General features: G+C 38.6%; 2 protein-coding genes across 7 annotated transcripts in view; one reads left to right on the top strand and one right to left on the bottom strand.

Moving 5' to 3' along the window:
- POMT2 (protein O-mannosyltransferase 2) overlaps positions 1–6,228 on the bottom strand; it is a 36,470-nt gene extending 30,242 nt beyond the window's left edge. Inside the window, exons 1-3 of one of the 4 annotated variants that reach the window (XM_081938019.1) lie at positions 6,155–6,228; positions 1,974–2,058; positions 870–974 (exon numbers count right to left, since the gene is read on the bottom strand). In XM_081938019.1, coding sequence (XP_081794145.1) covers positions 870–974; positions 1,974–2,058; positions 6,155–6,213 — 249 coding nt within the window. In that variant the 5' untranslated portion in view covers positions 6,214–6,228. Of the gene's footprint in view, positions 1–869; positions 975–1,973; positions 2,059–2,699; positions 3,006–3,728; positions 3,871–4,036; positions 4,311–6,154 lie in introns of those variants that run through there. The other 3 variants (XM_081938018.1, XM_081938021.1, XM_081938020.1) reach the window with 3 other exon arrangements.
- A 486-nt stretch (positions 6,229–6,714) lies between these two features.
- Positions 6,715–16,631, top strand: part of GSTZ1 (glutathione S-transferase zeta 1) — a 29,213-nt gene continuing 19,296 nt past the window's right edge. For 2 of the 3 annotated variants that reach the window (XM_081938023.1, XM_081938022.1), the window contains exons 1-2: positions 6,715–6,818; positions 15,209–15,260. In XM_081938023.1, coding sequence (XP_081794149.1) covers positions 6,798–6,818; positions 15,209–15,260 — 73 coding nt within the window. In that variant the 5' untranslated portion in view covers positions 6,715–6,797. Of the gene's footprint in view, positions 6,819–14,549; positions 14,679–15,208; positions 15,261–16,631 lie in introns of all 3 variants that reach the window. The other variant, XM_081938024.1, reaches the window with a different exon arrangement.

The following is a 16,631-nucleotide window of genomic DNA, read 5'->3' as shown; positions in this document are numbered from 1 at the left end:
AAAAATTGAAGTAACTTTCCCTCTAAAAAGCAGCAGTAATAAAATAAAGATTTCACCTCCCTTATTTATTCCTATACATTTTAAAAGTTTCATTAAAATATTTCATTTTAACATATAGAAAACTATTTAAGAAATATTTCTTTTAAAAACGAGGCTTATATTACAAGCTATTTCAAAATATCTTCTTAAAATCTAAAGTGGATCTAACATTTCCTTTCCTCATCAGTAATTCAAGACACTCCCAATGATAGATGGTACCATCATACTCAGGGATGGGCTGTTATGGGTTCGCCCGGGTTCGGAAGAACCCGTAGCTAACGATATGGCTGGTTCGAAGAATCTCCAAATCCCACCCCTGGCTGGCCCCTCCCATCCTGCCCCTCCCCTCCCAGTACCCCCCCCCCACAGCCCATTTTGAATGTGAGGTAAGTGCAGGGCCCGCGAAGTGGCTTAGGGAGCGAAAACAGGCCTCCCAGAAGTACCAGAGGTCCAGAAACGAGCCCGTTTCTGGCCTCCAGAGCCCGGATGAGGCAGTTTTCACTCTCCCAGAGGCTCGAGGAAAGCCTCCAGAGCCTGGGGAAGGTGAAAACCCCTCCCTCCCCACCGTGGTGCAGGAGGTCGACTAGGCCATGCCCACACCCACCCAGCAACCAGGCAGAGAACCCATTGCTGAAATTTTTGAAGCCCACTCCTGACCATACCAGTCTTCTAGAACAGGTAGAAAAAAGAACTGGTAGAAAAAAAACTGTTTCACCCCTGAATTAAGAGGTTTTCCAAGACAGGAGTCTCAGGCATAATAAATTCTGGCTCTATTAGAACTAAAAAGAAAAAACTGCCACTATTCTCCAAGTATAGATTTATAACCTTACTGCTCTCATTCCTATATAGTTATGATGTTCATATTTGTCCCCAGGCTTCTGGAAAGGAAAAGTCCCATCGTAGCCACTCAGATAGCCAGCAAGTCCTATTAACATCTAGGAATGAAAAGGAACAATATCAGCAAAGCAGAAGACAATTCAAAAGTTTATCAGATCAAAGCAAATGTCATTTGATAAGTAAATATAAAGTATTGCCTACAGCTCATTACTTTTAAAAATGAACCTTGTGCTTAACTATGTTAAAGAGTAATGATACACTATAAATACTGGCCCTCAGAAAATAGTTAATGTCAGCAATAGTGATATCTCAAACTTCCTATATTATAAAATTTTATGCATGAAAAAATTCTGGAAATTCTAATTATGAAATAAAATGTTTTAAAAATGCATACATTTTCAAGTCTGGAAATTGAACTTCAAAATATAATGGGTGAAGGTAGGTCAAAAATTTAAAATTAGATTCATATTTACTTTTAAAATTCAGAATTTTGTATGATTACTCTCTAGTCAGTTACTGAATACTTTCCTCCTTTTGTCACATTCATCTTCTTTTAATGACCCCATAATCTCTTTATAGGGTGCAGTCTGGGAAACTGAATGGAGCAGATTGTTTACTGGCCAGATGCCCTTCCTGTCACCAATGCAGAGTTTTGTTCAGCAGATATATTCTCATTGTGCCCGGAGAAAGAAATATCTGCCTCTACCTAGGATCGAACTTACAGCCTCCTGATTGTGAGGTGAGAGCTCCATCTCTAGGCCACCGCACTTCTCCTTTTGTCACATTATAAATTGCAATTTAAAAGCACGCTTCCATTAGACTGGAACTGCATTAAAAAATTTAAAGTTGAGTATTTTTAAATAATAGTTTACCAAGTAACACTAAAACGAATCAGATTGTTTCTCATGTTCAAGCTAAGAATGAAAGAGCAACCAGATAGCAAGATCCAAATTCTAAAACTAAAACAATTACTGTAATTTTAAAGAATATCCACTGAAATGTTTATAATGCTTACAGGAAGTAACGATGTTCCACCAAGAATCTTCAAAAGTATTAACTAAATCTCAAAAAGGTTAAATATTATGGTAGCTTTTTACCTTCCCCAAAGGTGGATGGACATCAAAGAAAAATGTCCGGTTAATATAATAACTCCCCATCTTTCCAAAATGTGTTTCATCCCAGCTATAAAAAGACAAAAGTAATGTAAGGTCATTATCAGGGTTTAAACTTCATACTTATTCATATATTTTGTTCTTGTTTACTTCTAATTTGTTAGAATGATGAATTCTTAATAGTTCTGCATGTAGTTCATGAAAAAAGCAGCTGATTTTTCCAAATTAGTTTCTACTAAGGCTAGGTAAAGAATTCTCTTTGATCATATTAATGTATATGGTTCTTTAATTTTAAAATATGCAACTCCATTACATTGACTTTTACCCCATATCTTCATTTCCTTCAAAAGAGGGTGCATAATTAAGCATCTCTAAAATCTACAAACTTGTTTTTAGGAGGCTGACACGCCCACAAAAATTAAAAACAGAGAATTGTGGTCATAGCTTTCACAAGCATGTCTTATAGCCAGGATATGCATGAAAGCTGAAAACGAATCAAAGTGTGCAGTAAAAATATAGTGTCTATTTTGGAAAAGCGCACTCTGCAATTCATCCTGCTAGAAATAAATCAAGAAATTATGTCCCAGTCATTGGATCCTATTTATAATTAGACAAACTTAAGTTCATGTTAAGGCACAGGCTTTGATATGAATAACTGTGTATGATTAGATCACTCTTATTTACTTTTGTTTACTTCATTATAATACTTACATAAAGTTCGTAAACATTACAAGGTTGCAAGCATCATTTTGACTAACAAAATGGACAGGAACCAAGCAAAGGCATTATTCTCCCTTGCCAAACGCCTTAAAAAGCCCTTCAAAATACCTGCAGGGCAAGGGCTGCCCAGATCTAAAAGAGAATCTCATTCCAGGGGACAGGTGCTGCTACAGAGAAGGCATGCTTCTGAAGTCCTGGAATGACACTGTGTATAATTAAAGGAACTATGAAAAACTCTGCAGGATTGAATTAACCAGGCAGATACCTTGGGGCAAGAGACAATACCATGTATTACTAGGCCTTATGTCCCTTTTTGGGAGAGGGGGCGGTCTAGAAATCCAAGAAATAATAATAATAATAATAATAATAATAATAATAATAATAATAATAATAATAATAATAATAATAACAACAACAACTTGCAGTAACTAACAACCAGAGATGGACTAAATTGCAGGACTGTTTATTATAATATATTAGCAAGCCATAATATATTACAATAATCAGCATACCATTTAATGACAGCAAGAAACAGGATCACTGCTGCATAGGTTTAAATGTCATACCTCAAAATTCTCCACACAAGATATCCTCAATAAAAAAAAAATGCCCTAGAATGGACTTGCACAGATATTTATCATTTTTAACATATTAGCACTTCTTTTACTCCAGAACCAATGCTTGACCACTGCTACAAATGTTTGTTTACTGAAACAATTCAGTTCAATGTCTCTGTACTTTCATATTTTCTTTTGTGATGTTTTCAAGAGTGCAACAATGTGTCTTAAAAATGTGCAATATTGACAGATAAACAGAAGTGCAAGGATCTTGGTCATTTCTTTTGTGTCAAAAATGCTGTTCTGAACCGTGATATATTTGAATTTTACTTAACCAGATCAGATACTTGTATTTCATCTGTTCTAGGTTGGCTGTTCTATCCTCTAGATTACGCCACGTATTGGGGCTTACAGCCAGATTAAACCAAAAGCCTAACTTGCACCTTCACTCAAATAAAGCTACCTTTGGACTAATTACTCCAGTCCAACCTAACCCAACTCAACTCATAAGGTTGTTTGGAGGACAGAAATGCAAGAGATGATGTATGCGCATGAGGACAGAAGAGACCAAAATGTGTCTTTTGCTTATATTCTGCCTTTCAGGGCAAACGACCCCAAGGCAGGTTAATCAACAAGTGACTGCAGGAGTCACCTGGAAACAACCACTCTCCTATCTGAAGTGAGCTCTAATGCAGAATCTCTTCCACCGACAAGTCCCGCCTCTAAAGCAAAGTCCCGCCCTCGTCGCCATGGCATCCCGCAACCCAATACCAGATGTGCGGCGGCTCCCGCAGCCGGTAGAAGCGCGTAGCAAAGCTTAGGAAAGTGACGAAGGCGAGGGGGCTCCAGAACCGCCTTGGACTCGCGCGGGCGGAGGGAGCCAAGACAGGAGCACTCGCCAGTCTGAGTGTTTTTCGCTGCCGGAGGCCCAGCACGGCCGGGTAATTCTTGTTCGTGGCTTGTGGCATTCGCGCCCTGATGGGAGGCGCCTCCTGTCGGCTCCCGTAATCCGGCGCAACGCATCACGGGAAGTAGAGTTCACTTCGAGAGGCATGTTGGGCAAAAGGGTCGTATATTTGCATCCACGTGAGGGAAACAAAAAAAAAAACCTGACTTTTTACGGCATTGTGGGAAATGTAGTTCTTGAAATATGGTTATGAACTCCTATGAAGTTATGCCTCAGAACTCATTCCCATCAGCATCAATGAGCTGGCTCCTTTATACTATTAGGATCATACTCTAGTGCCTTAATTTTGTTGAACTGAACAAAACCTCAAAACCTTCTTTTACTTATCATTTGCTTGTCCTCAAAGTGGGCCAGTGACATCTTTTTCTGGCTGCTACATCTCTGAGCACTCCCAAGTGCAAAAAAATAAGGCACTAACCTTTTTTGTATGTCCATTAGACGAGGAACTGTAATTTAGATCTTCCTTGACACTTTGTATTCAGTGAAATGGCTTGACCTAAGCTTGCTTTTAATCACAATTCAGTTTGATGAGATTTTCATTATTAAAAATCCCCTTATAAAAGTAATGTGCTCACTTTATATAATCAGGAAGATGTGAAAAGCCCTGCCAAGATTTTATGTGCTGTCATTTGGGTAAGAACTCAATTGAATTAAGTATCACCTAAATTTATTTTATTTATTTATTATTCATATTTATAGACCGCCCCCTCTCCCGAAAGGGACTCGGGGCGGTGTACAGTCATTAAAATGCGTTATAAAATACATACATAAAACAGTTAAATAATTAAATACGTAGGTGAAGGAGGTTGTAAGACTGTATATAGAATAATAAATATAGTACATTAAAAGCTTATTAAAACCCCAAACCCAATTAAAATGAATAAATCCCCGGGAGGTAAAACTAAGAAAGTGCCAGGCCAGCTGATTGAAATAGGTGTAACTTGAAACTTAGAGTCAATATCCAAAATACACAATGTACAATGTTTTTCAGTATTAGAGTATAGTGTCTTCATAGTTTCAACATACAGCAAACATATCTGGCAGCCTAGTTTAATTGGAATTTTTTCAGGCCACTTACTTGAATATTCCTGGATGCTTAGCCAATTCTTTTTTTTTACTTTTGTCCTTTAAATCATTGCAGGAGGTAGTAGTCTGGGACGCGGTGGCTCAGTGGCTAAGACTCTCAGCTTGTTGATCAGAAAGGTCAGCAGTTCAGCGGTTTGAATCCCTAGCGGCACGTAACAGAGTGATCTCCTGTTACGTGTCCCAGCTTCTGCCAACCTAGCAGTTCGAAAGCATGTAAAAGTGCATGTAGAGAAATAGGGACCACCTTTGGTGAGAAGGTAAGAACATTCCGTGCGCCTTCGGCATTTAGTCATGCCGGACAGATGACCACAGAGACGTCTTCGGACAGTGCTGGCTCTTCGGCTTTGAAACGGTGGTGAGCACCATCCCCTAGAGTCGGGAATGACTAGCACATATGTGTGAGGGGACCCTTTACCTTTACCTTTAGGATGTAGTAGTAGTAGTGGTGGTAGTGGTGGTGGTTTAGTAAATATTAGTTTAACCCTAGTTAAATGTAGGCCAAGATCAGGATTCTGGAAGCACCTTTTCAAATATGCTAGCAATCTGAATAAATAAAATTTTAGCCTGAGAAAGTGCTTGCAAACTCCTTCAAATCATTTAACTGTTTCTTTTGAGTCTACTGCCAGTTCTTTGTCCCTTGCCTAACCATGATATTGCCTGCTACCAAGTAGTTAAAGTTTGTCTGTGTGTGTGTGTGTGTGTGTGTGCGCGCGCGTGCAAATGGAAGAGAAGATTTCGGGTAAATTTGATAGAAGCAACTTTTAAATTTGTATTTCACCATTATTTTTTGTGTCCTTAAGCTTCCTCATATGAAAGAAATCTAATAACATGATTACAATTTCACAAGGATATAGCTATTGCTTGAAATATCTATGGAGTAGGAGCCTTTGCCCATCTCAATCCCAAGAACCAAAGCAATCGGCCAGTTTCTTCTATAAGACTCTCAAGCTTTATTCTGTGTTATGAAATCAAGTGCATTTCTTAATAGTGAAAAAGGACAGTAATAAAAATAATACTGGAAAGGATCAAGAAAAATAAAAGCACTCCAATTACAGTGAACCTAATGAACAAAGTTGTATTCACTCCCAATAGGTAACATATTTACTTTCTGAATAATATATTCATTAATTTAAGCTATACTATACTAAAATACATAATGCTTCTATCCAAAGCATATGAGTCATTGACTAAGACGGGTGGCCTTAGAAATTGAACAGATAAATAAAGCTATTAAAAAGGTCCTGGCATATTACGGTATTCATGTTGCTCTTCAAAATTACAGAGAAAAACTGGGGAAGAGATGAAACTACAACTCCCATAATCCCAACAATTCGCCGAAATGGCGTAATTCATTGGGTCCGTTGCTAGCTAATACTAATATTACAACGCGGAACGTGAGGCGACCGAGGCCACGCCCATTGTTGAAGGAGCCTGGCTCCCTCCTCCGAAGGAGATACGTGTCAATGCGGAGAGTGCGAAATGTGTGCCGCTTTAGCAAAGGTATTTGTTACTACTGCCTGCCTTCCCCTGGCAGCTTCGCGGATAAAATATCACGATGTAGTTGGTTTCTGTCTTCCTGAATACATCTTTTTAACAACCCGACTCCAGTTTGATTATCCAACTTAAAAGAGTTTACGTTGAAGAGTTTAATGGTTAATAGTTAACTTAGATATTTAAAATAATAGTTAAACCGTTCAGACGAGGTTAATGCAGATTCTGAAGTCTTTTAGGACTGCAGCCAATCTTTGCATGCAGTTGAATGAGGATTTGAAATCTGAAGCCAGAGGTAGAGGTTGGGTCCATAAATAAACTTCTAGGAAATGCAATTCCTAGAATTCCTAGAATCCAGTTCTTCTCCACTGTAGAAGCTACCCTCTACTTGAGTTGGCCCAAATCGTATTATCCATCTTACCTATTGACATTCCTATCCTTCATTATTGCCTTTGCTCTGTCCTGGATTCTTGGTTTATGAGCGTGCTACTATATAGAAAGATTATTTTTTTCTGTGGCTTCCCTGCCCTCCTCCTCTATTATATCTACAGCACCAGAGAAAGCCTCTGTGAGTAGATCAATGAAACACAAATTAGACCAGTGTTTTTCAGGACACTCAACTGCCTCACCTCCTAAAGACAATTTGGGCATAAGAAGAAAAAGAAAAAAGAAAAGAGAAAGTTATTAGGGTTGACATAACTAGAAAATCAAGCAGATCCTGTTATGGTTGTGCAATTAGATACAGGTAGTCCTTGACTTAAAACAATTCTTTTAGTGGCCATTCGAAATTACAACAGCACTGAAAAAAAGTGGCATGACCATTTGTCATACTTATGACTGTTGTAGCATCCCCATAGTCATGTGATTTACATTTGTATGCTTGACAACTGAGACATGACGGTTGCAGTTTCCAAGAGTCACATGATCTCCTTTTGCGACCTTCTGACAAGCAAAATCAATGGGAAACCAGATTTGCATAACAGCTGTGTTACTAATTTAACAACTGCAGTGATTCACTTAACAAATGGGGCAAGAAAAGTCATAAAATGGGACAAAACTCACTTCAACATAAAATTTGGGTTCAGTTGTGGTCGTAAATTGAGACTACCTGTAATTCTGTAGCAACTCTTTGTATGCTATTGAGTCAGTTGTGACTGGGTGGACAGATCCTTGCAGTTTTCCCTCATAAGATTTCTGAAGTTGTTTGCCTTGCCTGCTTCCTAGGGCTGAGAGGGGGGTGTTGGGTCAAGGTGACCCAGCTGGTTTGCTGCCTAAGGAAGGACTAGTTAGTACCTTAATCAATACACCAAGCTGGCTCTCTCTTCTGTGAAGCAGAGAACTGGAACTGACCAGCTGCTGGGTGACCTAATTTCTTTGGAGAGGGAAGAAAGTGAGTATACCTGAAAAATGTCCCCAAACTGGCAAATAAGAGCAAAGCCCAGAAAAAGAGGACTGCTGTGTCCAAAATAACAGTACATTTTAAAGTGCAGGTAAATCAGAGTAGGGAAAAACACTTGACTTTCTCAAGTGAAATGGGAGAGGAGGGCTCTCTGCTTTCTTTGTCTCTAAGCGACTTTGGAGAAAAAGTGGTATCAAAAATGTGGGGTAGAAGGTTAGCAGACTTAAAATATGTACATATAAGGCCTATCTTGCTACCTATTCCCTTCCTCTTCTGTAGCCAAAGTAAAGTGCTAATGGAAATGGCAAAGACTGAGATGGAAGCTGATCAGTGACACGTAGGAAGGCCTGTGTATGTTCCTTTCAGCCCACTCTTAGTATAGAGTACTTCTAGTCATAGCCACTAGAGTTGGTGACTTTAATTCCAAAGTTTTGGCTTCAGAAGCTGTCATTTGACATTATCAAAATGAGAGGAGAAATACTATAATTAAACAGCACTTTCAGAGCCCTTATTTATAGGCTGAGGATGATATAATGGCAAGTTGTGAGTCTGGGGAAGAGATAAAGGGAAAGTTGGGGAGCCAGGCAGGAAGATTGGGGCTGTTGGGGTATTCCGGTTAAAATATAAGTGGGGTCAATGACATTTTATTCAACTAATCTCAACCTCTAGTAACCATTATAGATAATGGGATTTTAATTTCATTAGTGCCTACTCCTTCAAAAACAGTTTACTGGAATTATTTTAACACCCTGACTGAACATCAAAATGAACTGGAGTGCTGGTCACTAATAGGTAATTAAGGCATATTAAATGGACATGTTATTATGCATTTTGTTAAAATCATTTGCCTTTTCCAGTGTAGGAAAGCTACTGTTGAGAGTTTCTACATTTCTGGGAGAAGGAAGGAGGTTAGCAGTATGAAGTGACATATTTGCTTTGTGGCAGTTTTCACATACATTTCACGTACTTCAAACACACAAGTATAAAATATGCAACATTGTGTGTTCGGTGAATGTGACATGACCATCACTACCAATCTCAGCTTGGCTGCAAGAACTCCTGAGGACTCGGGCTAAATATCCTAGCTGCAAACCTTCCACTCTTTTCCAATGACATCTCACTTAAACTTGGTGTAAAGATTGTTTATGATTAAAATAAACCTGAGGGAAAACTTACCAGAAGATTCCCTCTCAACTTTATTCCAAGCAAAAATAATCATTGCATCAGGTTTACATAGCTTTCCTGCTAGCATATGAAGCATAGATGGATGTTTGCAGCCATGGAACTAAGAAGATGAATCATCCAACATCATGGAAACCACATTTGGCCATTGATGTATCATGTGAATATGCCTAGTTAGTTAGGTTCCAACAGTGTACAGTATTTCATACAGTAGGAAACAAAATGGATCATACATTAGTGATGGAAATGCTAGGCCAACAAGTGAAGATTGAAATGCAGGTAGTTCTTGATTTACAATAGTTGATTTAGTGACCATTCAAAGTTACAACGGCACTGAAAAAAGCAACTTATGATCATTTTTCATACTTAGACTGTTGCAGCATCCCCATTTTCAGATCAAAATTCAGATGCTTGACAACTGCTTCATATTTATGACAGTTGCAGTGTCCTGGGGTCATGTGATCTCCTTTTGCGGCCTGGCAAGCAGTCAATGGGGAAGCCAGATTCACTTAACAGCCCTGTTACAAACTTAACAATTGCAATGAATCACTTAACAGCAATGGCAGGAAAAGTCATAAAATGGGGCAAAACTCACTTAACAGATGTTTCACTTAGCAGCATAAATTTTGGAATCAGTTGTGGTCATAAGTCGAGGACTTATGTACATGCTACCTGTACATGCTTGTGAATGTGCTAATAACATACAAGTAGTGATAGGTCTATATCAGGGGTGTCCAAACTTGGGAACTTTAAGACTTGTGGACTTCAACTCCCAGAATTCCCCAGCCAGCAGCTGGCTGGGGAATTCTGGGAGTTGAAGTCCACAAGTCTTAAAGTTCCCAAGTTTGGACACCCCTGTTGTAAGTACTCTTCAGGCTCCAAGTTTGAGATTCCTGATTTAGAGAGCATGACTAGTAGCCATTTTCCATCTCAGTCTTGAAGGCCATCGCACGTAGTAAAAAAATAACTAATGCCCACATGTTTTACTCATCGGAATGACTTATGGAAATATCAGTAGAACGATGGAAAATGACCTTTTCACACTTGACTGACCTGCTGCTGCCTTGCTCCCACTCCTTCAGGATACAGGTGCCAGTGGGAGTGAAGGTATCCTCCTGCCATGCGAAGGTTCTTCAGTGTTATCACAGAGCCATATGCTACATCTAAAAAAAAAACCAAGGGTTGCATTTACAACCATAGATTACTGCTTTTTCCCCTTCCATTCAATTGTGTCTCGTTCTCAGAGACCGCCTGAACAAGTTTTTTGGCACGTTTTTTCTGAAGTGGTTTACCACTACCTCCTTCCTAGTGTTCCTTGTTCAGAAAACTGCTAAATAGATATAAAACAGATCAATCTGTCTAGATAATTCAGCCCCGTTTGAGCATCTTTCATGTAAATGTAATGCTGTTTGACAACTTCATGAGACTCATCAACCTGATTCACTAACCTACAATTATGGCTTGTTGAATAAGCAGTAACTTATTCAAAACTTGTTCAGGCGGTCTCTGAGAATGAGACACAATTGAATGGAAGGGGAAAAAGCAGTAATCTATGGTTGTAAATGCAACCCTTGGGGGGTTTTTTTTAGATGTAGCATATGGCTCTGTGATAACACTGAAGAACCTTTGCATGGCAGGAGGATACCTTCACTCCCACTGGCACCTGTATCCTGAAGGAGTGGGAGCAAGGCAGCAGCAGGTCAGTCAAGTGTGAAAAGGTCATTGTCAGTCGTTCTACTGATATTTCCATAAGTCATTCAGATGACTAAAACATGTGGGCATTAATTATTTTTTTACTACGTGCGATGGCCTTCAAGAATGGGATGGAAAATGGCTACTAATCATGCTCTCTAAATCAGGAATCTCAAACTTGGAGCCTGAAGAGTACTTACAACAGGGGTGTCCAAACTTGGCAACTTTAAGACTTGTGGACTTCAACTCCCAGAATTCCCCAGCCAGCAGCTGGCTGGGGAATTCTGGGTGTTGAAGTCCACAAGTCTTAAAGTTGCCAAGTTTGGACACCCCTGGTCTATATGAATCAAGTTATGTATTGTGTTGACTGAAATGAATAAATATGAAAACAAAAAGCAATGCATCATAATTTAAATTTATAAAATTAAATGTATACCCATTAAAAAAAAAAAACCAAGGCACATAACCTTGTTTGAATCTACAACTAGTTAATGTGTGTGTGTGTGATAAATACATGTTTATTCTACCTTATGGATTATCATGGAGAAAAATTTATGTGGTCATTAGAAGCCTATAGCGGATTGATGGCACGTAATGAATCAAAGGGCGATTACATTGAATGAAATCTGTTGGCTCTGACTGCTTTCATTAAAATGGCAAAAAAAATCCTTGAAGCATGCGTTCAGTGTCACAATGTAGAAAAGGAGTAGGACTTGTATTGCAATGTTGCTTGCATCACTCTGATTTTGCCCAATACTGCTGGTTATATTCTTTTTTTCTGGTTTTTTTATGGAGTTTCTTGGAGTTTTATTAGGTTAATTGCTACTAGTCTGTGATGATTGCAGAGTAACAACTAATGTAAAATATTTGGATCAAGAGGTGTCAATGCACATTGTAGGAAACATGATTTTTAATGAAGTGGTTATTTGAAGGAGCAGGCTTTGAAGCCAAATGATGAAGATTCCCCACAATTCTGAGCCATCGTCCGTCCCACGGTTTTAAGACAAGATTTAGATGTAGAAATTTGTAAATAAACGGAATGCAGATGTGACTGAAAATCGCCTTCAAGGATCTTGATCTATTTTTGTTTCTCTTTGGCTGAGAAAAAGTAACTATGATTCGTACTAGGGCTTCTAGTATCCTTTTTATCAGTTTCCTATTAGAGTCACTGGCAAGAGATCCTTTCTCAAGTCAAATGGTTTTTTCGCTAATAAACAAGTAATATAAATGCTTCAACATTGTGGCTAGCAAATCATTTTGATTTCTAAACACGCATAACCACAAGCTATATTTTCCAGTAAGAATATCATAAAGTCAACAGCATACAGGTAGTCCTCAATTTACAACAGTTCATTTAACGACTGTTCAAAGTTATAAAAGCATTGAAGAAAGTGACTTGTGACTGATTTTCACACTTACAACCATTGCAGCAATCCTGTGGTCATGTGATCAACATTCAGATGCTTGGCAACTGGCTCATATTGTAAGAAGGTTGCAAAAAGGGATCACAACTGTATCCCAGAATCATGTGATCCCTTTTTGTGACCTTACGAGTAAAGTCAATGGGGAAGCCAACTTGCTTAACAATGGTATTGCTACTTTAACAATTGTAGTGATTCAGTACAATGCAATACAACAGCAGAGTTGGAAGGGACCTTGGAGGTCTTCTAGTCCAACCCCCTGCCTAGGCAGGAAACCCGATACCATTTCAGACAAATGGCTTCTTAAAGACTTCCAGTGTTGGGGCATTCACAACTTCTGGAGGCAAGCTGTTCCACTGATTAATTATTTTAACTATCAGGAAGTTTCTCCACAGTTCTAAGTTGCTTCTCCCCTTGATCAGTTTCCACCCATTGCTTCTTGTTCTACCCTCAGGTGCCTTGGAGAATAGTTTGACTCCCTCTTCTTTGTGGCAACCCCTGAGATATTGGGACACTGCTATCATGTCTCCTCGAGTCCTTCTTTCTATTATACTAGACATACTCAGTTCCTACAACCATCCTTCATATATTTTAGTCTCCAGTCCCCTAATCATCTTTGTTGCTCTTCTCTGCACTCTTTCTAGAGTCTCCACATCTTTTTTACATTGTGGCGACCAAAACTGAATGCAGTATTCCAAGTGTGGCCTTACTAAGGCATTATAAAGTGGTATTAACACTTCACGTGATCTTGATTCTATCCCTCTGTTTATGCAGCCTAGAACTGTGTTGGCTTTTTTGGCAGCTGCTGCACACTGCTGCCTCATATTTAAATGGTTGTCCACTAGGACTCCAAGATCCCTCTCACAGTTACTACTGTTGAGCAAGGTACCACCTATACTGAACATCTGCATTTTATTTTCCTTGCCTAAATGTAGAACCTTACTTTTTTCACCATTACCGTATTTTTCGCCTTATAAGACGCACTTTTTTACTCCAAAAAAGAGGGTAAAAATCTGAGTGCGTCCTGTAAGCCGAATGTAGCCACTGGGTCATCTGAAAATGGGGCAGGCAAAGAGGGGGCTGCAGAGATCGTGATGGCTGGAAAGGAGAGAGGTTTCGCTTTCAGAGCTCCCGCTCGGCTGGGCTCCCTAGAGAGCTTAGGCGGTGGTGGCGGTGGCAGCGGCTCCTCACATTGCTTTTGAGAAGCGATGAGGCTTTTTTTTCCCCTGCTGCCCTCCGCCACCTTCCTACTGGCTCCCGCGGCTCATGGCTCCTCAAAAGCTATATCCTTTCCTAAATGTATGTCCCTTATGATTGAATCACCAACCAGAAGGTGACTTCTCTTTTTGGATACCATGCTCTTGTGCGACTGATGTGTGATACCTGATTCACACTTTTGCCTTTCCGAAGTAAGTTCTTCATTTTGGACCACAATCCCCTGCTTATTTGTTATTCACTTAACAACTGCAGCACAAAAGATTGTAAAATGGAGCAAAATTCACTTAACAAATGTTTCACTTAGCAACAAAAACTTTGGGCTCAGTTGTGGTCGTAAGTCAAGGACTACCTATATAGGAAATTCAATCACAGCAGTAACTTAAGCTTCTTTCTATTTTCCTTTTAAAAAGTGTCTTTATGCTGCATCATGTGCAGGTCCTGATGCATCTCAGTAAGAAGGGCTTGGAAATAGTAAGAGAAAGGGGCTACAGCCCCTCAAGTTCTGCTTCTGGAGATCAGTGCAGAAAAAAAATGGAGCAAATAGATACTATTCTGCTCCATCAATTATTTCCTTATGCCTTCTGTTTTTCTATTTCCTGGCTTTTCAGAATGCTTTGAATCCTGTAAGAATTGAATTATGCAATTGAAGAAAATGCAGATAACTTAGGAATGCGGGAAGGGTTAGCCAATTCTGTAAAACAAAAATGCATTTCTGTTGAGCAGAATATGGCGTTGTTGCTTGTGTTTCCCCCCCCCCCCCCCCAATATGTTAGATTAAAATCTGTGGAGGAACGAGCTGTTGTAATTTTTTTGCTCCTCTGCATTCAGACAGCTGTGATTGGCTGTAAGTGAAGCTCCTGTTCCCCGCCCCAGCCAAGACTATCTCAGCTAGCTTTCATTCTGAGGAATACTGTACTCTATTTGGACTCTGTACTTAGCATGGAGACTTCCAAAAAGGTGAGAATAAAGTGGGAATTTTTTTTATACAGCTCACAAGCTGTCATTGCATTCATGAAATGTTTTTTTTTTTAAACACACTTTCATAGTTCTCTGTTTTAGAGCAGTAGCTGCTCTAATCTTCGTCCTTTGGCTTCAGAGCCTTCTCCTTTTTAAAGCAGTAGCTGCAACCCTCTCAACAATCTTCTCTGTGTATGATCTTCTTTCAAAATTTCATGAAACAAATAACAATGATGGAAGATTCTTCAAAAATGTAGTATTTCAACTGCCCTTTGTTAGTGACCGGTAATTCAACTTCACATAGTCAGCATGAAAGTTGCAATTCCATCTTACAGTATTACAGTTTTGAGCTTGCCATTGGTTTACTGATCTCTTTGCTTAAAAGTCAGTGCTACTTTGGATTTTTGCTACTTAGGCCTGTTAGTCTCTACAGCTTAACCTTCAAAAAGATTTTTATATTATATGCAATTTGAAGCTTGAAATGAATGAGCTTTCAATTGTAGCTGTCAACTTTTTTCTTTTTCCTACAGCCAGTTCTTTACACTTATTTCAGAAGTTCCTGCTCCTGGAGAGTGCGAATCGGTAAGAATAATGGTTGAATTCTGTTTATAGGAATATTGTTAATATTTTGATAATGTTAAAATCTGGTAGAGATTTTTAGTTACTGAAATGCAGCTAAATTGCTTAACTGTATTTAACAATTACTCAAGCGATTGAGCAGAGCAAATACAGAGTGGCAGCAAGCAAATTACTATTTTAGGTGGATTGGAAGAAGTCTCTTCTTTATCTTGGGACAGAAATTAAGAACCTAATTCATTACCTATTAGATGTTTCACTCTTCAACTTTCAACTTTAGTTCTGACCAGAATGGCTAATAGCAAAGGACTTTGGTGCTGTTGTCCAAAACAACTGGAAAAGTCTGTTAACAGTTAGGAATGGCATGCAAGCCAAATGCAAAGTGTTGTGTATTCCACATTTTCTCAGCATGTGTAAGCAATGGAGAATGCAGTATCCCATATGCACACAATATGTAAATATGTTTAACTATGTGATAGGTTCATCAAGCAGAAGAAAGTTTTGTGATGTTTACTCCTTTGTTTAATATATATGCAATCTCCATGCATCTAGTGATGTTGAAGTAGAATCTTTCCAAAGGGTTTGTGGGTGGTTTATCGTTCTCTCTTTGGGTAGTCCTTTTTTTAAAAAAGGAAATTAATTAAAATTACAGTTTTAGCATAAATATATAACACAATGCAGATGCTACATTTTCCTCCTTATATCCTCACGTTAAAGGCATACTAGTAAATAGTAAGCTTAAAAGTTGTAACAACTGAAATATAATAAACAAGAATGGTTTTAGCTAGCTAGTAGGGCTTAGATGAACAAATTGAACATTTTTTTTAAAAAGTATACATGGATACATGGCATGACCACACAATATTTTAATATTAATATTAAAATATTAATATTACAGGATATATGAAAAAAGCAATGACATGTTTTTATTTAGTTAATTTTATTTTGGAATAAGTAATTTGGGTTTACATGGCAAAGGAATAAACCTAAACGTTTTATTGATTTGCTACTTTACAATGAAAGAGAATTAGCAAAGGAAACAAAAACGATAAGAGCTTCTGGACGTGAGAACATTTCATAGTATTGACAAGAGTGGGTTTTAATGGAAGGAAAGTTAAATAGTGTAAAAAAGTGGAAGAAATGACTGAAAGAACTACTTCCGGAAGAGAACAATTTACAGACATACCACATAGTTTTGTATGAAAAACAGATTATTCTTTGTCATGAAACTAAATGGAAAGCAGATGTAAGACAAGACAATGTAGAAGATGCTTGGAACCCAGTGGGGGAGGGGGGAATGTTTTACCATGTGCCATGGATTTATGTAAATACACAAATGGGAATGTTCAATAGAATAATGAAATGAAAGATGGGCAG

Source organism: Natrix helvetica (assembly GCF_964273705.1).
Source record: "Natrix helvetica genome assembly, chromosome: 1".
Classification (NCBI taxonomy): Eukaryota; Metazoa; Chordata; class Lepidosauria; order Squamata; family Natricidae; genus Natrix; species Natrix helvetica.
Note: the sequence above shows the minus strand (reverse complement) of the source record. Positions and strands in the feature narration are given on the sequence as shown.